Raw genomic sequence first — 23947 nt, 5'->3', positions numbered from 1 at the left:
GTGATTCATGCACTGTTATTTCTCACAACAAATACTAAGTAGGTAATGATTAGTTGCAATTCCCATTCAATCACAAAGCATGCTCCAAAAATTAGTATTGAAAGCGTTAATAATTCACATTTCAGGTATGAAAAAATGTAACTTTGTGACGAATACTTAAAACATCAATTAACTTTTGTCTTCAATTATTATAAATATTCAAATGATTTGAGTTTTCTTTAGTGTTAATTCCGCCAATATTTGTCTTTAAACAATTGGACACGTGTTTGGCCTCTACACGAGGCATCCTAAGGACATGTTGGGTCCCCAATTGTTTAAAGACAAATATTGGCGGAATTAACACGAAAGAAAACTCAAATCATTTGAATAATTATGGATTTCCGCAAAGCAACGCCTACTTCAATAAATTTTCAATTATTATAAAGATAAATGCGTAAAAATGTTACATTTCTTCACAGAACAAAATGAGTGCGGATGGTTTTAGTGCTGGTTACATATGGATAAGAGTGCACAATTAGAAATAGTTTTGTCAATACGTACCATTTTCCATTTTATTCCATTACAATTCAGGGAAATTTGGGACACTTAAGAAAAATAATAAAAACAAAGTTGTAGCCTTTCAATTAATTCCAACACTCATTCTTTTATTGTAATTTTGGTATTCTTTATTATATAATAACACAATGTGTTGCTTAATATTTGTTGTGAGACATATCAGGAAAAGCACAGTGACGTCACGAAAGTTCAGATCTTTAGAAAATTAAAGGTTATTTGGTTAAAAAGTAAGGCTATGACGTCACTTCACCTTCATCAATTGCCTATAACTCACATCTATAATAAATAAATTTTCTAAATATAAATAAGTGTAGGTACTACAGGAAAACTTTATACAAAATGAAAGTAACAAGACCACGTATCCGTCAATAAATATACGGTCCCATACAGCTATAAGTTGGATGTAAATCTATTCAAAGAAGTACTTAGGTAAGTATGCCCCAAACAAACATTCATAATATTTCTATCATCACTATTATTAGTATGTTTACATAAAATTTTCAAATCGCCTCTTGACTAGGTAATTTAACTATTTCAACTAATCATGTTTTTAAGAGATAATATATATAGAAACCTATAAAAAATGAATATAATACTATTGAATCTCGAGGTCAGAGATAAGCCTACTCTTGCATAGAAGGATAAGAATATCCATTTCAAAATGTACCTAAAAATCTTAACCTATTAGATATGTACAAAACTTGTAAGTCTCTTCATCAGAATATTACATACTAAAACAAGTTATAAAACCTTATGCGTTAATAACAATACATTAATTTGCAAAATTACAAATTTAATTAAAATATTTACAACATAAAAACTGGGACTTAATTAATAGTCTTCAGATATTAAAAAAGAAAAATTTCATTGCAAACGTTGATAATTTAGTGTATTTACATAACTTAATGCATAATTTCACTGGGCCAGCTATAGGTACAATAATAACTGTATTTTATTGAAAGCGAGAGAAGAGAGTACATATTACATATCATAGTTGTTTCTAGAATCTTCATGTTGTCTCGTCTACACGAGCAACAGAGTTTCTTGAAGTAATCACGTAATAACTGACCCTCACTAAAGTCGATATTTAAAAATTATTTAATAAGATTGTCGAATATAAGTAATATGGGCGATGATTATTATTTAAAAAAATTGTAATGACAATTGCAACAGTCATTTAGACATCTATTTTTTTTAAAACAAGTGATTGCAAAACATTCTGTTTTGAGATAGTATTTTTTTAGATTGGGATACAATTTGTGTTAAATGTGCAACAGAACTGTAGCTACAAGCTATCTATAGAGTCTAACTTTCATAACGTTATAGGAACATTCTGTAAAAGTGACTTCCATAAAAATAATGATTATGTTGTGAAAGAATATATTTTCCAATTTTTCACGGATTATATACATTCTTCGTATGTATTGTAAGTGATAATAATATCGATATGCAATAATGTAAATAAATATACTTAAAACTATAATTCCATCGCAAACTCTACGAATAATCTTAGCTAACTTCAGAGTGCTGTGCATATCGTTGGATCATTAGACAATTTGAACGTGTTGCGGCGTGTTTTCTATCTTAAGAAATAGGTGGGTAGGTAATTAGCGGTAGTTCATTCCCTAACAGTAGTAGGAGGTGGAGAGGCCCAGTTTGCATGTGTAGGAATGATACATACTGCTCCTGTTCGACACGTCCTTGTTCTCGCAGCGCTGCCCGTTGAAACCTTCAGGACATCTGTAATATAAAGTCGGGTTTTTATTACTGTTTTAAATGATTGTTCATAGTATGTATTCAAAGTTGATTCAATTAGGCTTAAATTAAACGCTTCTGAATTGTCACTATAAATATTTCTGTAACGGTCACTCTTTTCAATTAAACAAATGAGTTTTGTATTTTATTAGTCTCGTTTTTGTAATTGCTATTTTATTTCTTATTTCTTGTATTGATATCATGTATATCTTTATTTTGAATATATTCATTCCTTCTTTTATAAATCATCCATATATTATTATAAATAAATTGGCATACTATTGTAACAATACTATTTGTTTGTTTGAAGTTATTTCTAAGGGATTCTCTAGAATTCAGATTATAGATGGCCCTAATCGCCCTTTTTTGCAAAACAAATATTGTTTCGATATCAGCTGCTTGCTCCCATAGCAAAATTCCATATGACATAATGCTATGGAATTTTTTAATCCGTCTGATGGCTAAAGTACAGGCACTGAGTTTATTTGAGATTGCCACAATTTGAGCACCCCATTGAAGTTTTCATCTATTACGATTCCGAGAAACGAGGTAGAGTCTACAACTTGTAAAGGTTCCCCATTTAGTATTATACTTCTTGATACTTTTTTGTACATTTTGGTATGGAGAATTCAATGCATTGTGTTTTATTCGCGTTAAGTGACAAATTATTCACCCTGAACCATTTAGATATGTTTTCCAAGGGCAGGTTTATTTTAACTAAATTATGTGATTGTCTGTCAATATTATAAACTAATGAAGTTTCGTCTGTGAAAAGAACAATCTCACATTCTTTCGAGGCCACAAATGGCAAATCATTAATGTAGACTAGGAATAAGAAAGGTCCTAGGATTGAACCCTGAGGCACGCCCTATTATTATATGTAAATGTGTCCTTAGCATATAGCTTTTCTCTACTAACCACCAAGGCATTAAAAATAAAGTGGAACCCACGTTCTAGTGCTCTAGAAGACACAGGGCTGGTGACATAGGGTTGGAGTATTGCTCTCAACTCTGGTCTGGTGCACCCCAGTTATCAGTCCAAACCATTTGACCGCGTGCAACGCAGAGCTGCTCGAAATATAGGTATGTGGAGCGTGTGTGAAATTTTTTGAGGAACTTTCAGCAAATAAGACCATACTATAGAATCAGCGCTTCGATGCGTGATGTTTGCACTTAAATACGACATGTGTACCATTTAAAAAGCGTGTACACCTTACTAAATAGCTGGCAAAGCTCCTATGATTCCTTTGGAGTTGCAGGAGAAATTAGTTGGCGGTCATCAAATTTGAATTAAACAGGAGCCAAAAACCAAAATGTTATGTGCGTGTATTGTGAGAACTAACTTAAAAAAAATGCACAAGTACAAAACTTACTTGCAAGCCTGCTCTTGAACAAGTTCAAAGAATAAACACGTGCCTCCATTGAGGCAGTAGGAGGACGGGTCCGGCATGGGACACGGCGCACCGAGCATCGCTGGAACACAACAATTTCAAGTTATACTAAGATATAAGATACACACTATAGCTGAATATTAAAAATTGGTACGCTATACTATCAAAAAACTAGCTGCATTACCGTGTGTTGTTCAACAGTTATCCCACCTTAACATTTTTAAAATTGTATGCCCCCCATACATCATTTTAAACCTTTCAAAATTGTTTTTTCCCTTAAGAAAAATAAATGATAAGATTTAGGAAGAAATCACTATGAAATTATTATGAAAACATCGTAAGTAAAATTTCAAAACATAATATAATGAAAAACTAAAATCCAATATAATTTTAATATTGATTTTTCTATCTTTTCTATGAAGATGGAAACGGTAGTAAAAGTTTCTTGCACATTCTTGGAATTTAACTTTTTTTGTTAAATTTGAAACCGATATATATCTAGCATTGCAATTTAAATAACCCAAAGCGAAAGTGTTGAAGTCGTGTCGAATAATTTTTGAATGCCCCTTTAACAATCAAATTGCCCCCTTTGGCTCGTGGGCCCTTTGGGAAACACTAGCCTAGACTCCACAGCATTGGTTGTTACATAATATGTCTATATATTACAAGGAATAACTAGTGCGCCTGTCAAATTACTAGATGTTTTGCAACTTTGACAATGAACGTATTCTGACGAGCATGTGTGTGTAACTAACTAACGTGAAATGAGTAAACTAACGAGCAATGTCACGTCGCATACCCTGCAAATACTCTGCCCCGTGACTAAGCCACCAGCACTGCATGGTACTTCATAAGTCATGAATACTAGGAAGAGGCTGACTTGAATTAGTAAGTCTGTCGAAAGGCAACGGTAAATGTACGAAATACGTTTGATATGAAATTCAAAAGATAATATTGATATTAATAATTATTTTTTTGTTTTAATGTTGCAATGTAGAACGGTACTCCACACAAACCCAAGTGGTTTATGGGTGCTATTGTATTGTACTGCGGAAAACAACTACGTATACCACTTAATATGTGTGATATTATATTTTATATTACCATTTTACATTCAATTATACAAATAAAAGTTAAAATAACAAACTTATCATCCGAAAACCGCCTCGTATGTATAATATGACCTCTGTTCCTTAGCCCTAACAAAATCGAAACTTCTCTTAATTCTTACAACTCAAATTTATAGTTCTAGAATCAGAATATTTTGACCGAAATTGACATCAAGTTTTTAGGAAAAAAATTATTTGATGTCGTTTTTAAAACTTATTGTTATTAAAATATATAAATAATAAAAGGTTTCGAATTAGGTGTGAACCCAAAAAAATAATGCCATCAAAAACATAACTTATAAAAAAGCAAAAAGTCTCTCAATTCAATTCCTCTACCATAAAATGTGAGATGCATGTAATAATACCAAGACGGTCAATTTATTTAGTCTTCCTTCTATCTTAAGTTTTACGTAATTAGCTAACCTTATCATCTTATAGTGACCATATAAATATTAAAAATCATTTATGTTTTAAATAAATAGATTAACTTGGCCCTTGATTAAAACACTTAATACTAATTGTATTTGAAATTTGAAGCTTCTATGTCTGCTAGAAGTGCCTTAAACTTTTGATGATCGGTCAGTCAGTCAGTCAGTGAGTGACAAAATTAAGAAACTTTCACTAGTAATAATTTATATACTACTGGTTCAAAATGAAATCTTATATCTTTAAACGGGCAATTCTTGTATATATAATATAATCTTGTATATATATAATCTTAATCTCGGAAACGGATCTAACGATTTTAATTAAATTTAGTATACAGGTACTTTCGGGGGTGAGCAATCAATGTAGTTTCGATTTTTAAAAATGTAGTTTTATCCGTGTTTTAATAAGAAACAGCTACAATTACATTAGAATACAAAGGTAAATTTCGCCACTATATACAAGACTGTATTACTGTGTTAAATAAACTGTGTTCTCTTCTACCTGAAATTCAGGCTTCTAGTTTTATCCACAACGAAGTTATAGGTGGTCGAAAATGGCCTGAAAGAGCTCCCGTGCCCCCGGATAAATCTCTTTGCCAAAAGTGTGAAAATTGATTATAACTTCTAATCTCTATTAGAGAATATTACTTATATATATACTCTTATTTACTTATTAAGGTAAGTATAAATAAGTACGCTGTACGTCCTATATCAGTAGGCCGAGTGCTATTATAGTAATGCGTGTAAAAAGTGATACAGTTGCATACAAATAGAACAATGATGTGGTTTCAGTGAACACACCGTTCACGATCGTAACTGATCGCGTGTTGACAGCTTTGTCGGTTCGCAGAATGCTCGGCGCCGGTTCCCATACGCACGACTATGTAAAGTGAACCGGTGCTGCTGCTTGGGGACAGTGATACCATCCAACTTCTTCTATGGAGCTAATTATAATGAAGGAGGAAGTTTTAATGATTTCCGTTTGGAATTCTTGTCCTCCCAAATGCTGGCTCCTTTTAGCTTCTTCTTTTTTTAAGTTAAACTTCTTTAGGCGCGTTATGAAAAAAGGATGAGAGTGAAATTTTAAGATGCGCGCGCATCACTTTAACACAAAAGTTACCACGGTGAAGTTGGTTCCTAAAATTTTGTGACATTTGCGTTATTCGTTATTTTTTTTTTGGTTTCTTCGTCCATTATTAGGATAGGCAAAGGGTTCAAGCCCGTACAGCCGTATCCGTGACATAATAATTAATTGTAAAAGGCATCGTTGCAAGATTTTTACAATTTCTTGATCTTTCTACAAACGCACGAGCACGAGGAATAAATAATTTTAAGGATTTTTGCTTTGTTAGGCCAAAGAAGTATAACTTCTTGCGTGCATACATAAGTACACACACTTTTTTCACTTAATAGGCGAAGAGAAATTTCATCGCTAACCGCAACAGAATGTACATCGGGGACATAAAGTCCTGTGTCCTGTGGTGACGGGTTGCTCGAAGTGGTAGATATTTGTTTTATTCTGCAGTGGCCAGTGATAGGTTTTTGTTTAAGCAGAGCGTTTTTATTTTCAATAAAGGCATAGAATTATTAGATTGTATTTTAGAAAGTGTGTTGCCTAAAATTTTTACGTCTACCCGTAGGCGTAATAGCTAAGTATCCCCAAATTACGGAAATATATATGTTCAAAAACTGGTTTTCCGTAATAAGATAAAATATTTCATATATTATTAAAAAATCAACTTTGGGCAGCAGGAATTTGAAGACTATACTAGATTTGGACTAAGAGCATAAAAATTTTTGTGAGCCTGTGTTCCAGGAACATTGTTATATACAGGTAGTTGTTAAGTAATGATGCTAACCTCCTAACTGTATCCCTTACTATGTCTGGCAGCGGCAACACTCTTGTAATTCCTCAAAGGTAGGAATTATTAATTGATACCCCACGCGTTATAATAGGGACTTCTCCTTGTCATATTAACTTTTGCGTGACGTCGGCAGGCAGTGATTATCTTGCACTTTAGTTCCTCCTTGTCCAAAATAAAGCCAGCGAACGAGAGCTCTTTCGTTGCTATGTTTTGCCATTGGTCGTTATTAACGTTTTTATTTATGTGACTCGACGTTTCGTTCTCTTTCCAGGTCAAAGGTTGACAGCAGTTGAAAAAGTAATTCTCAAGTTGTTTTAAACAAGCTAAGCGTTCTTGCGCTCAGTTCGGTGGTAATAGATCGATGGGTTCTGGCACCATCAACTGACGGTTTCCTCTTCTATCTTTGATGTGTAATTTGAAGATTAATGGATACCAGTTTTTGGATATTTTTCTTCTTCTCTATTATAGTTTTAATGTTTTTTTTATAATATCAATATCCTCCTATAGGATTTTTATTTAATTGTGTTATACCCGCGTGGATGAATAAAAGAAGGTGTACTTACAAGTATCAGGAGAGTTAGACTCTGGCGGTAGTACGCTCACATTGGCTGTGGCGATGGCAGGCGGTCCCACGGCGCCCTGCGCTCGACACTCGTACCGCGCCGAGTCCTCGCGCCGCGCGTGTCTTATCACTAACACCGAGCGCCTTCTGAAAACATTCCCCCCGTCTTTATACAACATACTTCTAAGCAAGCCTAGAAAATATTTATTTAAAGTTTATTAATTTAGAAGTTTGAGTTTTCATAGCTTCAAGAAACTGTACAATTGAGTATAACGTTTTAATTTCAAGTGTTTCCGAGATAAAGGGTCTTATAGACAGACGGACGGACCATAAAGTATTCTTAAAAAGGGTTGCGTTTTTTTCTTCTTTTGTAGTACGGAACCCTAAAAATGATATAAATAGTATTTTTTTTAATTTGTAATAGAACATCCATTAAGTACATCGACAATTATTTAGTTGTTTATTAATGTTGCAACAGAACAAACCATGACTTAAAAAGTTATCTCATAGAGATGTTCATACAAAAAAAATATTGAAATAAAAATAATGAAGAATCACGAATTCAAATTAAAACTATTCTATCTCTCAAATTGGACCATAATTCCAATCGCCAATTCCGCGGTTATTTGGGGGGCCAAGCCAAATTGGCTTCGAAGAAGCTGGTCGTCCGTAATAGAGCACGGCAATACTTCAAGCCGGCCCACATTCTAGCGCTCTACAAAGCGCAGGTCCGGCCACATATAGAGCATTGATGTCATGTCTCGTTAGGCGCTTCCCAGTATCAGCTCGAATCACTTGACCACGTGCAACGCAGAGCTGCTGGAAGTATGGTAACCCAGTGCTCTGTGAACGGCTGGATCACTTGGCGTTCCGCAGAGACGTCGCTTCATTGTGTCTTCAACCGCATTTATCACGGGGTTCCAAAGAGCTCTTTCACCTGATTCCTGCCCTCCAATTCCACCTTCGCACAACACGCTACAAGTTAGGTTATAATCCCCACCATCTAGATCTCTGGCGTTCGTCTAAAATGTGGTTTTCAAGGAGCATTCTTCCACGTACTACAAAGCTGTGGAATGAGCTTCCTTGTGCGGTGTTTCCGGGACACGTACACTTTCTAAGGGCCGATAACGCTCCTATGTTTCCTCTGGTGTTGCAAGAGAATGTGAGAATAAAAGAGAATGCAGTATAAGGCGCTATCTATAACTAGAGAGAAAGTGGGGTTTCCCTATTAGTAGGAATCAACCTACTTCAAAATTATTCGCTCTGTATAAGAAGTCCCAACCAAGACCAGAAACCAAGTGAATCTGAACTGAAACTGGGCGCCATTTTATTGATTAAGTAGATAGAGAAATTAAGAAATAGATTTTGATTAAAGTCTGGAAGAGATCGTTTCAAGCGATAAGACCGCCCCTTGCGTATACCGCTATAACTATAATTAGCTTAAGACCTTTTCATACATTTTTATTTGTAAGTTTGTATGGTATGCAATAAAATAAATAAAAATCAAAGAAAAGTAAGTAATGAATACTTATGAACACAATATGTTCGAGCGATTGAACATAAAATGTACCGGGTTCTATTGAGATCAATAAGTAAGAAGAATTTCCACCATGATACAACTATTACATCATACATTAAACGCATAATAAACTCATTAATAAGTCAAACGACCCGTGAAATTGCTCACTCGGTATACTTCATTACAATTGTGTCTTAATTGGGTCTTCTTTGCTATCTCTTTGTCTAAGCAATAAAGATCATTTGCGATTATACATACCTACATAGGGCATTGACTGTCATTGGATAGTCGTCGGTTAAGAAGCATTTACACTGTGCTAGTACCTTATCTGTCTTATTTACAAACGCGTGTAAAGTTACTCCAAGTTTAAAATTATTTCTCCCTGACATGTAATTCTAGAGTGACATAGGTTAGATAAAGTCAAAATGTTTTTAATTTGAAATAAATTTACGTCGCATTTATTAATAACACGTTGAATATTTCGGAAGTTATGAAATACATTCATTTTGTTATACAATAGGAGAAAAAATTAGTTTGCTAAGTGATCTCTGAGATTATGCTATCAGCCAGCATTAAGGTGGGTTTTCTTCACCTATATCATATTCACCTTGAAACATCGCAAAAAGAAGTTGATTCTACTGTTTGTTCGTATCAAATTCGATATCGACTTCATAATAAACAATTTACAGCGACTTATAGTTGTTAAAATATATCTAAACATATATTGACATTAATAAATGTCTTTTATGGATATTATGTTAATAAATATTATGATTCTCATTATTCTGTAATAGTTTATTAACTTAAAACTATATTTTGCTTCAAATATTCACATAGATGAGGTTATCTTTGACTAGAATAGTGTAAATCCTCCTTAAGCATGCACAATGTCTGCAATGTGTCGATGCATGGCAATCTAATGTTTGCAGCAGATCAGGTCAGTTTAGTGGATCAAGATCGCCGGCTTATTGATTTGTTAATGAGGACATCACGTGTGCGATAATCTGGTGATTTGAATAGTGCGTGTTTGTATTCAAATGAATACACAATAACAGCTATTACAAAAACCATTTCAAATATCATTCGTATTACAATAATTATACCATTATTGGTATTTAACAGTTAGCCATTTTAGCTGGTACAGTTTTGGTAGGACTTGCTTCATATTGGACTCAGTTCACATTCAAATATTATGTATATTCTAAGCTAGTTGACCCGACGGACGCTGTTCTGTCAATAGAAAAAAATGTAAGTATTCGGGAACAAACAACAACCAAGAATGGTCCTTCCAGCAAGTCTCGGCGCCGGGTCATAAACTCGGTCTACGCAGTCTTGGTTGGTAACGAACGTTTCGTTTCATCAGAGCTGAGGACTGGCCGTCGTCATTGCGATCTTAATCCACTGGATTATGATTTATGGTCAGTTTTAGAGAATACGACTTGCTCGTTGGCGTTTACCATGATAATTTGGAGTCCCTAACACAACCCGTACGATTGGCAGGGAAGAATTCTCACATTAAAGGATTGCAATTGCGAATGGATACCACTTCGAATAAGCTTTTTATATTTTAAATTGTTTTATATTTATGTATTAAACTATAAAAGTAATAAATGTTATTTGCAATAGAATTTTTTTTTCTTTGTTTCAGTATTTGTGGCAAGAAGTGCTCAACACCAAAAAAAGTAGTTTTTCATAATATGTGGACAAAATGATAATGCGGGTAACTCGATAATAAGTGATCAGCTGAAGCTTTCTTTATAGGGGGGGGTACAGAGGACAAAGTAGCGTGTGGTACCTCATCGTAACTGGCTATGGACTCTTACTGCACTAGGACCGTTGTCGGCTTCTTAGTGGGATGTATTTACGCGCTATCTCTGAAGGTAAATGCGGGATGCAAGATGTAGTAAAGAGTACAATTAGCGGCATTGTGCACGCCACATAAACAACAGGTGGCTCGAGCAGAAACATTCGATTAGATTGCCGACTCTCGTGGGGTAATTATTCCAAGTTGCTGTGTAAATGCTGTAGTAGAAGGATGGGTGCCATTTTGTTTCTGTTACCTGAAGCTCTGCACCCGGAACCTTCTCAAGGCGATGTCGGCGACAGGCCGGCCGTCCTTGTACCACGAAATCCTAGGCGGCGGTCGAGCGCTGGCGCGACACTCCAGCTTCACACGGCCGCCTCGCGTCGCCCTCACTGACTGCATCTTCTCGACGCGCGCGGGGCTACCTGGTACAGGGGAGAGGGTTGGTCAGTATAAAATACAAAGCACACACGAGCAAAGAGCGACCACAACAGTAAACATCTTAAATAATACCGATAATATGTACCTTATAGAAAAAGACATCAAACAGCTCAATGTTCACTTTGCTATCGATGTAATTCAGGCGCCAAACTTTAGCTCTTTGTACTATTATATACTCTTTGGCTTTACAATTCTATATTTAATCTATGTATACATAATATTATGTATAATATTATTTGTTTTTTTGTTGGACTTTCCAGCGATCATAAACATTTGTACCTATTTAAAAAAAAATCTACTTGATTCCTCCACGTGTTCCGGAGAGATATAATATATCGGATTATATAAAACCTCGTTGGCGAAATACAGTAAGTTATGTTATTTTTATGTTACTAAATCTACCTACTCTCATATTACATTGTTATTGAAATTTTTGTAAATATTTCTGAACGTATGAGATGTGGGTAGTTAACAAATCTAAATATTCCTCAAATCAGTAAAGAGCACAAAATATTATCACCCATTAATTAACTGTTAACAATTGCATTTAAAGCTTGCCAAAATGGCGTGTCACATATTAATCTAAATACGAAACATAACATTACGTGGAAAGTGACTTCGTGAAAGACATTTACCTCAGCGGCGTCGCCTTTAAAAGTGAACTAAAAATAAATTCCTGTCATTAGGCCAATGGCCTTATTATTTCATGTGACGAGTTACAAATGTAAGTATAGAAATAGTCTGTAATATCTACACGATCTATTCGTTAAGTCCTATCCGAGGATGACAAAAAAATTGGCTCCGTTTCAGCTCTATGAAGAAGTTTGTAATTCATTGACGATATTTTAGTCTGATCATATTTACGCCCGCTGTTTTATGCTATATTCTGGAATTTTTGCGACTTCATTAGTAGCAGAGCTGTGTTTTATGTTAATGGTAAGCATTATTGAAGTTATACTTAGTTAAGTTATCTTTAGGCGCGTTATGAAAAAATTATGAGAGTGAAATTTTAAGTTACGCGCGCATCACTGAAACTCAAAAGTAACAACAGTTTGCGTCATTCGTTATTTTTTTTTTGGTTTCTTCGTCCATTATTATGACAGGCAAAGGGTTCAAGCCCAAACAGCTGTATTCATTATTTCATAATTAATTGTCAAAGCCATCTTTGCAAGAATTTTACAAAATTGTTCTTTCTAAAAACGTAGAATATCATGAGGAATAAATCATTTTAATGATTTTTGCTTCGTTTGGGCAAAGAAGTATAAGTTCTTGCGTGCATAGGTAGTACATAAGTAGACACACAGTTTTTTATTGTGTTTCCAAATCCATGCAATGACTGAACCCGAATAAAAAAAACTTACGTATTTTGGTAGTGCAATTAATTATATTTACTTTCCATACTCATACACTGAATATATATTTTTTGGGTTCTGCACCCGAAGGGACTAACGAAGGAACCCTTGCAGGAGCGCTATCTAAGTCTCTCGTATCTCTCCATCAATCAAATCAAATCAAAATCGCTTCATTCATGTAGGTCACAGAAATGACGCTTATGGATGTTAATAATTTTTGTTCTTATTGAATTGACCGCTACTTCGTAAAGGGTTGAGCTAATGAGAAGAAGGTAAGTTCTTGAAACTCATTGCAACTCTTTTAAATAAACATTTACATTTTCATCGTTTTACAAATAATTTTAATTACAATATATGTAAAGTGATGCTAAAGAATACTCAAACATCATATGGTCAATGACTTAAAGCAAAGTAATCTGTCTGTCATCGGTCTGTATCCCATAATCCTCATTAGTTAAAATGCTGTATTTAATATAGAATGTCTATTACTTTTGCCGTTTTAAGAACAAATCGTAAAAAAAAACAAACATATTTAAGAACATAGAAACCTAAGTGTCAGAGTCCGCCTCACCCTCGATCGAGTGTTTCTTGTCAAAAACCGTATTCAGATATATTATACCACAGAAAAGAAAAAACTAGTTTTTCCGTCCCGTGTCTTATACCAATAAATTATCAAAGGAAACATTGATAATAAACCTATTTAATGAAACGATTCATATATTTATTGTAATTTTTACTATTTTCAAAGGCAAAGTTAAACAATTTATCAAGTAGGTATATAAAACATTTTGAATCATCAGTTAAAGTTATTTATGCCACTGTTGTGTAATAAGGGGTATTTAAACACGAATGTGGGTTTATCATTGAAAATAGTATCACATGAGTGTTTTAATACCTAATTATCAACAGTTGCATACAAGACCTTATCTACACCCATAATATATATCTTATATTCTGAAACAGTTACGGTACTGCTAACATTAGAAAAGCCAGTCCTAATAACCATAATATCATCCAAAGGAGTGTTATTATGAAAACGGATGATAATGTAATGTTGTACTGAATTTCATTACAACACTCGTTTGGATGATGTTACGGTATTTAGGTCATTGGGTGTTTTAATGTTGGCAATAAGCTAACTGTTTTTGAATCTTTAATAGAGGATTTAAAGCATGGGTGTAGATAAAATTATTTACGTAAAGCTGCTTTTGTTGAAAAAAATCGGCAAGAAACTCAACAATTCTCTTACAATACAAATAGTACTTTTAAATAATGACAATAACGCAAAGGTCAAAACAATTAAAAACTAAATAACAATTAAAATTTACTTATAATAAGCTATTTTAAGGAATTAATTAACAACTTAGCATAGAAACAGAGTTATTATAGATATCATTATTCGTCGTACCAAACAGTTTTATGATTTATTACGTGTATACTCATGTACAGTAGACTATGCCATGCATATCTGAGTAACATTATGACCTATAAGTCTATAGAAGCCCAAATGCGTAATGTGTTTTGGAAGGTGTTTGTAAAACCTCAGCAGTGTATGATTTTGACATTACTGAGTCGGAAGAAATATCTTACATAATATCCTTGCATATCAAAATTATGGTTATCAGACTTTTTTAGCCTATATATAACCTAACCTATGGGTTTTTAATCAATCACATTTCAGCACATAGTTATTTTTTTATGACAGTAAGAGACGAGACGAACAGGACGTCCAGCTGATGGTAATTGATGCGCCCTGCCCATTATAATGGAGTGCTGCTGAGGATTCTTGAATTATCCAAAAATTCTTAGTAGCACTACAACTGTGCTCGTCTCCTTGAGACATAAGATGTTAAGTTTCATTTGGCCAGTAATTTCACTAGCTACGGCGCTTCACGGTAGAAAAGGGCACCGTTGTGGCAGCCATAATCTAGCCGGCATCCTGTGTAAAGGAACCTCCCACTGGTTTTTATATGTTATTACTAGTTTTGTAATAGTATAGTAGTAGGTATGCAACAAACCTTTAAATATTAGCTACGTATTTGCCAGTATATCAAAAGCGCACTCGACATAATATCTTCTCACCCTATTAATACGGTAATTGAAACCTCTTTCTATAACAGATGAATTTATTTAAAATAAAAAAAGTTGGAAGGGAAGTCTCCTTGCTGCACGATATCGCATCGCGCCTATTAGAAGGTTTGTGTAAAGCCCTTCTGAAGAATAATTGAAATACCAATTTCTTCTGTTTATATTTATATACACTAACTAACTGACCCGACAGACGTTGTTCTGTACATAATAAATAAAATATTGTTTTTTATGAATTCGTCAAAAATATTTCATAAAATCATGAATTATTTCGTAAAAATATGCTCCTTGTTGTTATAATGAAATTTTTTCACAGCACAACTGTCAAACCGTGCGTCAATTAGTTGGAAATAAAAATATTGGTAATAAATAATTGGTTCCCAAACGGAAATAAAATCTATCATCTCTCAAGTTGGACTAAACTACACTCCATGAAGTAATCCCAATTTCAATCCGTTCATTAGTTTAGGAGTTCACTGGACACAAACATCAGGACATAGGATTTATATATATTAAGAAATTCTGTCATACGGAAGTAGACATCTGGGTTGTCTGAACCTAATCATATTCTCTCGTACTCCTGCCAATGCAGTGACGTCACTTGCCAAGCCTCCTACGTACAAGTCCCATTCATAACTATTGTGAAACATCACCGGGGCGCCAATATTCAGTATTGCTAGTTTTACATTTAAAAGAAATGAGTGTCTAAATTCATACATACAATCACGAAGATCAATAAGATCACTTTAATTTCTCCACTTTTTCAAGATTTAATAGAACATTAATTTATATTTCAATACTCCAGGAACCAAAAATTAAACAGCGTTTATCTTCCACAGTATAATCCCGCATAATCGCCTTTTTTGGACACGTATCGAGACGTGGCAGCCAGTCCATAGAACGTCTTATAATAATAATAATAATAATAATAATAATAATAATAATAATAATAATCATTTATTTCAGGCATAACCCATAGAAAATACAAATTAAAATCAAAATTACAATTAAATTACAACTAAATCGAATTAACTAACCATGCAAAAAAATTAAATTAAATAAATTACAAATTACTTACTTATATTAAATATCTTATTTTCTATTTTTATCAAGATGGATGTCCATCCATCTTTTGAAAATATCGTTATTATATACATTGTTAGAGACAGTCATCAGAATTCCGTTGGTGGAGCGTCTCATTCGATCCCAAAAAGAAGCAATTCTTGTGCGAATTATTGCGAAGAAGTCGGGCACTCTCGCTCTCGCAAACATACTTGCAGCACTGCAATACCTTGGAAGTTTCATAAGAGCTCGATAGGAATCATTATATTGCACTCTTAGTGAACTTAAGGTCTTGTTTGAATAATTACACCACAGTTGGCAGGTGTACATACACAGGCAATAAGTTTTAAATAGTGTTGTTTTCACCTTATTGCTGCACTTTGCAAACCTTCGTGCTATCATGTTGCTACGTACCGAGAGCGCCCTTCGCTCCCTCTCAATATCGCAGTCGTCTTTCAGATCTTCCGTTAAGATTTGACCTAAATATTTGAATTGATTTACAATTTTTACACTATTCTCATTCAGATATACCCCAGGAATATTTTCTGGACCCTTTCCAGATTTAAATACAATCAAAACGGTTTTATTAACATTATACTTCAATCCATGACTGTTAGCATAATTTTCGCATATTGATATTAATTTACGTAACCCTTTGATCGACGGACTCAGCAGGACCATATCCATAGTCCAGGGTAAAGTAGAAGGAAGACCGTGTGGAAGGACACCTATGCGATGGACTGATCAGATCAAGTCTGCTGTGAGCGGCCCCGTGCATGAGTGAACTGTATGATCTCTAACAAGGAGAGTTATAGTTTACCATACCATAGATGCCGGCTAGATTATTGGTACCACAATGGTATTTCTGCCGTGAAGCAGTAATGTGTAAGCATTATTGCGTTTCGGTCTGAAGGGCGCCGTAGCTAGAAAAATTACAGGGCAATTGAGACTTAACATCTTATGTCTCAAGGTGACGAACGCAATTGTAGTGCCACTCAGAATTTATGAGTTTTTCATGAATCTTGAGCGGAACTGCATTGTTATGGGCAGGGCGTATCAATTACCATCAGCTGAACGTCCTGCTCGTCTCGTTACAACTGCCCTGTTGAAACTTCTTCGCAATCACGACCGCTTTGTCAAGAGCTTATTGAACGAGAAGGAAAATTTTAATAGTTACCGGCCGATGAGTATTTCTATTACGGAGATGGACTTAAATTTTTTGAATGGGTTATGGTAAAGTATATGACGCCAGTATATCTCACAGAACCAAACTAAATCTCTTGAGTCAAGAACTTGGACTGCTGATAGTTGGCACTGGGCCAGCCCACCTGAGGTTTCCGCCGAGGATGTGCCGAACTATTTATAATGGGCTGACGAACAGACGACATGCTCAGTTAATTGGACTCCCCGACAATTTGTGGCACTCTTCATTTTTATGTAATGTTGTGTAAATTCTGTGACTCGCATAGTCTTATTGGAACGGGAGTTAATATATTTAGTGTTATTAGTCTAATATCAAAACTTATTTTATTTACACAAATAAAAAACAAAATTTTATGAACGATGCGGGACTGCCGTGTGCACGGAACGCGAGAGGTCGCGGTTTTTTTTGTTTAAAATTTTGTTTTCAGTTTTATTTCTGTAATTAATCCCAGAAGTGGAGGTTATCACTTTAAAACATAACAAATTGTTCTTTGTTTCCTTCATCTAAAACTCATAAAGGTATTCTAAATAAGGCTTTTTTAATGTTTATTTGTAGCTATACTCTCATACAAATGTAATTTTACTGCAAAGTCAAATAATAATTAAAATAGTACAATATATTTGTACAACATAATTGTGTATAAATTACTCTGGTATATTTTGCTCTGACTGAATACGCTCTTTAGTTCGACTCAAGCCGGCTTTACCCTTATAATCGTTACACAGCCGATCGTGATAGTTCAGTCACATTCAATATAATATAAAAGCCTTGTAAAGTTGCTACTTTAAGCATAACTCGTGTGGTGTCCAGGAGTCCCTTATTACAAGCACTGAATGCGCTAACAGAATGTTTTGAACGCTTCCAGATCCAATCCAAAAGCAATATAAATTTCTTCGTATGTAATAAGTTTGTTTTCTTTAATTAAATTATTCACTGCTAGCACATTTTCCTCGGTAACAGCCGTCGAAGGATCATCATTTTTTTCTTCATCTCCCAACAGTCCTCTGGACCGCATTTAAATTCGATATACCAACGATATATTTCTTTAAAAGAGACTTCATCCATAAACGCCATTTTAAGTCGATTAAATGACACTTCTGGTTAAAGAGGATGTAAATACTACGTAAAAAGAGGCGAGACTGCCTACCTAAAACTTGACATGACATGACATTGACATGAGTTTGAAATAGTAGTAATTACAGTATGGCAATTGTTGACGAAGAGTAATCCGACTAAGTTTGAAAGCTAACAGTTGCTTAAAACTTAGTTTACAAGATTATAGCCGTCATCTGTCAATCTATCAATTACTGCACGTTTCATACAATCGAGTGAAACCCTTTTTTCTTAGAGAGTTTCGCTAGGCTGCTACTGGTTTTAGGCAAATTTGAAATCAAAAATCATCGCACGAAAATGTTACCGACGCAGAACAATTTTCAATGAGACACGATAGTACAATTTAGCTGTCAAAAAATTTGGAAGGATATTTGAAATTCGAACAACGGTATTTTTACTCGTAAATAATCACATATTTTATTTCTGAGTGGCCAGGCCACACTCCTCTACCTGAACTATTGTTTATTGTGAAGTGATATTTATATCATATAGAGCAAGTGGCACTGTTAATATATGGCAACAGGCAACCAAGAGTAATACAGAGATTTTCGTATTCAAAATAGTTTTAACTTACTGAGAGAAATATGACATCACACATATAAACAGGTCACGTTTATATGTGTGATGTCATATTTGTGGTCAGCCCACGAGAAACGAAATAATATAGTGGTAAAAATCTTCACAATTTATATCAAAACTCAAGAAGTTATTTTAAAGTTTATTTTCATAAAGTTACATTTCTTTCGATAACTGTTTGTCATATCTTAGGTGATGACAGGATCCCGTTGCTGTAGAAATTTTCGTGTTCTAAAAAGTGATGAGTAGATAGCTACTGCCATAGGGCAGAGCTCTCTTGATGTTAACTTGACAGTGTCTAAAGAATTCTGAAGAGACTAAAACAGGTGGATATCTTAACATCAGAGCTACACGGCGGATATTTTAACACCTAGGTAACTGCAGCCAAACTCTCCTTTTCTCCCCAACTTTTGCTGAGATGCCAAAGATGCGTGTGGTCCGGTATTATCGTGCTGAAAGACCACATTCTTCCTATTAACTAATTCCGGCCGCTTTTATATACTACTAGCTTTTACCCGCGACTTCGTGTGCTTGCAATAGTAACTTAGGGCAGCATTTTTATTTTTTTATATTCTCACTTTGTAAATAATACACTACAAACTGCTGTGGATAATTAATTTTTATAACCTACCAACTATAGAACTTTCATCCCCCCTTTTCCCGCAATAAACAGGTCTAAATTTAAAAACGCTAGAACAAATATTTATTTATTTCTAATCAAGTGCCTGAGTACTAATTTTCATGGTGTTACCTTCGATAATGACGAACTTTTATAGAAACTTCTTTTCCCTATTTCAATCCCGCCAAGCTTTTTAATCGCGATTTAAGGTACGCAATGTCCTTTCCCAAGCTCTTGCCTATCTCTGTACTAAACTTCATCAAAATCGGTTCAGAGGTTTAGGCGTGAAAGCGTAACAAACAAACTTACATTTATAATACATATTATTAGTAGGAATTTTGTTCCACAACTCTTAAACTAAAAGAATTGTCCATGTTTCAGATTTTGTATTAACTAATTAGCTAGTTATGAAATTCATAATCAAAATTCCATTTGATATAGATATATTTCTATCACATAAATTCAACAACATAAGTTTCATTTTTAAAGTTAGCATTACAGAAAAATAACGAAGATATAAATAACAATTGTAGATGCAACTCATTCGGTGAGGTGACTGTTTCGTAAATACGTGAAAATTGCTTTACGTTTTCGTCGAAATTAAATCAAGAGTCAAAACAATTACTCTTGTTTTATTAAAGTTGGCAACAATTTTCGAATGTTGGCGGGATCATTAATTTAATTGTAATTGCAAATTTGTAGCATTTATTTACAACATTTATAGCAATCTGTGGGAAGATATAATTATAACAATGTTTTAATAATGTAGTAATAACAATTTCTTTTGTTTTTTCGCAATTCAATTAAATCATTTACTTATAGCTAAGAGAAAAAAGGCGTACCTGGCTACTTATAAATAATTATTTGTACTGCGATTACGAACTGGAGTAAGATCGTATAATGCTAGCCGAAGTGATCACCTTTAAAGAATTGCACAACCTAAAACTGAATAAAAAGGTAAATCTATGGTGTATGGTCTAAGGTGAATCTCAAACTCCACCACCGATGGAACATCAAAGCAATAATTGTTGCAAAACAAAACCTTAATCGCGATAATCAGAGGCCTCACTAAAAAATCTAATCAACAAAATTATCTCAACTGGCAGCCCGAAATTACAGATTCAAAATCGAACGGGCGAAAAAATCGATTATTAAAAACCGTACGCCGAGACACGATGCAACTCCAAGTTTGTTTACGGCTTTACGCGGCTCGCAGCGTAGTAAGGCGAAGGTGCGGGGCGCGGGAAGCAGGCGGGGCGAGGAATTCTACTACAAAGTCTGATGAGTTCGTTTTTTATTGCATTCGGGTTTCCTTTTGATTCGCTTACTTTTTACGTTAGCGCCCAGTTTGGCGATGGCAACTCCATAAACAGTTAGACTCGCGAGGCAACCCCACTGAATTGTTTATAAATGATGCGCCGACGCCGCGTGCTCACTGCTCGCCCTCACCTCGCCTCGGCTCGCTTCGCTTATACACCACATACTTCACATTTTAGTGCACTGTTTAGTCTGTTATCCTTAAAAGATTGACTGAAATAATGCTAATGAGATAAATAGTCTGCATTCGTAATGCCCTTCGTTTTTTAGTGAAGACGCTTAGAAATTTATCTCCACGATTTAACGATCTGCATTTGCATACTGCCGGATAAAAACAATATAAAGCGCAATTTGGATAATTACATCGTCTTATATGATTTTGCGTAAGAGAAACTTACAATGTTATTGGTAAATAGTAATTGGACCAACCTAATTTTTTTTATCGATAGAAAGAAAACATTAGTAGATCGTTCATTACTTTAACAATAGTTTTCGTAGCGCACGCATAATATGTTAACTACTACAAGAAACTTTTTGATATCTTTCGTTTCATTATTTCCATTTTCATAGGGATCATGTTACTCGCTGATAATGTAGCTTTTTATAGATGGAAACTTAGTAGTATAAAAGGTCACGTAGGAAAGAAAAAGTTTTGTCTTATTTTTCCCAAACTATAAACTCAAATGCTCATAATATAAATATGAAAAAAGTTAAATTTCTAAAATATTTTAGCTATGCTATTTTACAGCATCGGCTTGAAGATATTTTTTGTTATTTTCGCATCGCTATAAGAATTTGGGTATTTAACGAGACCGATTTAACTTTAAGAATAGTACATTAAGTATGAAATTGAGTAATAGTGTATTGGATATTGGATGTTATAACATGATTAATTACTTTTAATTTTTCTGTATAATATTTGATAAATATTTCAATGTATATGATATTACGTATTTTTTGGTGTTATTCGACGAACGAATCATTTATATGATTTTATATCAATAAAATGTTCTTACTTATTTCTGTAACTGTAAAGTGTAACTCCAGACAATTCTCTCTTAAGTTCATTGTCATATTGTTGAAAGAACGCAATGTTATGTGTGTAAGTAAATGCTGCACTGTTATTAGCCGAGCGCGGTGTAGCGGCTCAATAAATATGCGCTTTGTTCCCGAAATGGTGCGGTGTTACGATAAGCACGGCAGCATCCCACTCCCGATGGACACGGCTCGTTTTTTCACCCTTATGTCTAAATTCAGATATTCCTTATTTACGTGCTCTGTGGCTTCTCCGCTGAGTCCATTGTGTTGGCCAATTTGCTTGCGAATTACGAAACGGTGCAATTAATTAAATTGCAATTTTAAGGTCGAATATATTTTATGTATTGCAAACTAAGCTTTTTTATTTGATAACCGGGTAAATATGTATTCTGTAATAATTAGTCTAACATCTGTTTAACTATATATTTCTTCTATATTGTAGTTATTTAACATAATATAGAGTATTCTATTATTTATTACGTATATGTAGTATTTATTTTAACTATTTATCTAGTAATTTACATCAATATGGTAAGAAAATTTATTGAAATAGGCGTTACTTTGCGGAAATCCATAATTATTCAAATGATTTGAGTTTTGATTAACACACACAACACACACACGAAACACGTGTCGATTTGCTTAAACACAAATATTGGCGGAATTAGCACTTAAGAAAACTCAAATCATTTGAATCAATATGGTAAGTTTTTGAATATCCGAGAAATTCAAAAATTTTTAATTTCCTTAAATATCCCTATCCAATTATTATTAAAAGAATTCAATATCTCAGAAGATTTTAAACTATGCAACTAATTTTGATTATCAAAGAGCACCTATAAATACATTATGGCACTTAATATTATAGTACTAAGAAGTCATTTGCAGTAACTGCATAGATTATTAAGACTATGCTCTGTATAAATACTTGTATTCAAATAAGTTTGCATGTATGGTAATGAGCATGCCAGGCATACTGTAGCCGTGAAAGACCGTAATTACCACCAATCATATTATTCGGCTAAGAGCGATCCTAAGGCGATATCAGCGCGTATAAAGGCTCTAGCACACTTTATTTCAACTATCAGCTGTTAAAACTTCACGTACACTCCTATATTTATTTTATTGGACAGGGAGATAAAGTATTATAAAGATTTATTTTTATGAAAATAAGGAACGAGACGAGCAGGACGTTCAGCTGATGGTAATTGATACGAACTACCCATTAGAATGCAGTGCCACTCAGGGTTCTTGAAAAACCCCAATAATTCTGAGCGGCACTACAATTGTGCTCGTCACCTTGAGACATAAGATGTTAAGTCTCATTTGCCCAGTAATTTCACTAGCTATGGCGCCCTTCACAAACACAATAATGTTTACACATTACAGCTTCACGTCAGAAATAGGCGCCGTTGTGGTACCCATAATCTAGCCGGCATCCTGTAACAAGCTGTTAGTAAATATCTAAACAACTCATACGAAACCGTGCAACGTAACGTAATCTTGTTAGTAATATGAACTCATGTTTAAAACTTTTTAATAAATAATAAAAATTGATATATAAGTAAATAAGGCTCAGTAGTTACTCCGATAACGTCATCTAAAAAACCTTTATTTCGTAAATATAATTTTAGCACGAAACTCACTATAGAACCTGTCGCATATGACGTCATACCTAGCAGTGATTATTCGCAACCGAATTCTCACCATTCCAATGCAAAATGCAGCATCCAGTCGGAATGTGCAGCGGTCGCGTGACGCGCGCCCGGGAGCAGTCGGGACGTTAACCGATTTAGGAAATATTCGCAGGTTCGATGACTTGTTGTTAGAGGTCGTTTCAAATTACTCGGTCAAGCGAGGCTACTTTGATTTGCATCAGCGACTGGCTACCAGTTGTTGTCAGGCGAACTTGGATCTACAGACAGACTCTACGCTTTTCTGTACAAACACATTTAGAAAAGTGTTCACCACAGGACCCCTCCTGTGGTGAAGGCCACCGTTATCAACTCCTGTGTACTTCTTATGGTTGATCATCAGAGCGTACCGATTTGAAATATTTTTTTTTCATTTCAAAAGGAATAAAAACATGTGTGTAAAAAACACTTCCAGATTGGCATGGTTATAATCATTTAACTATCTTGTTGCCCTTA

General features: G+C 34.5%; 1 protein-coding gene across 1 annotated transcript in view; it reads right to left on the bottom strand.

Annotated features, from left to right (window-relative positions):
* Positions 1 to 609: 609 nt before the first annotated feature.
* Positions 610 to 23947, bottom strand: part of LOC126973005 (protein vein) — a 110455-nt gene continuing 87117 nt past the window's right edge. The window contains exons 2-5 of the mRNA XM_050820129.1: positions 11244 to 11412; positions 7666 to 7811; positions 3683 to 3782; positions 610 to 2295 (exon numbers count right to left, since the gene is read on the bottom strand). Of these exons, the coding sequence (XP_050676086.1) occupies positions 2181 to 2295; positions 3683 to 3782; positions 7666 to 7811; positions 11244 to 11412 (530 nt within the window). The 3' untranslated portion in view covers positions 610 to 2180. The remainder of the gene's footprint in view (positions 2296 to 3682; positions 3783 to 7665; positions 7812 to 11243; positions 11413 to 23947) is intronic.

The sequence above is a fragment of the Leptidea sinapis genome, chromosome 28 (assembly GCF_905404315.1).
Source record: "Leptidea sinapis chromosome 28, ilLepSina1.1, whole genome shotgun sequence".
In the NCBI taxonomy this organism is placed as follows: Eukaryota; Metazoa; Arthropoda; class Insecta; order Lepidoptera; family Pieridae; genus Leptidea; species Leptidea sinapis.
This window is presented reverse-complemented; position numbering and strand designations above follow the sequence as displayed.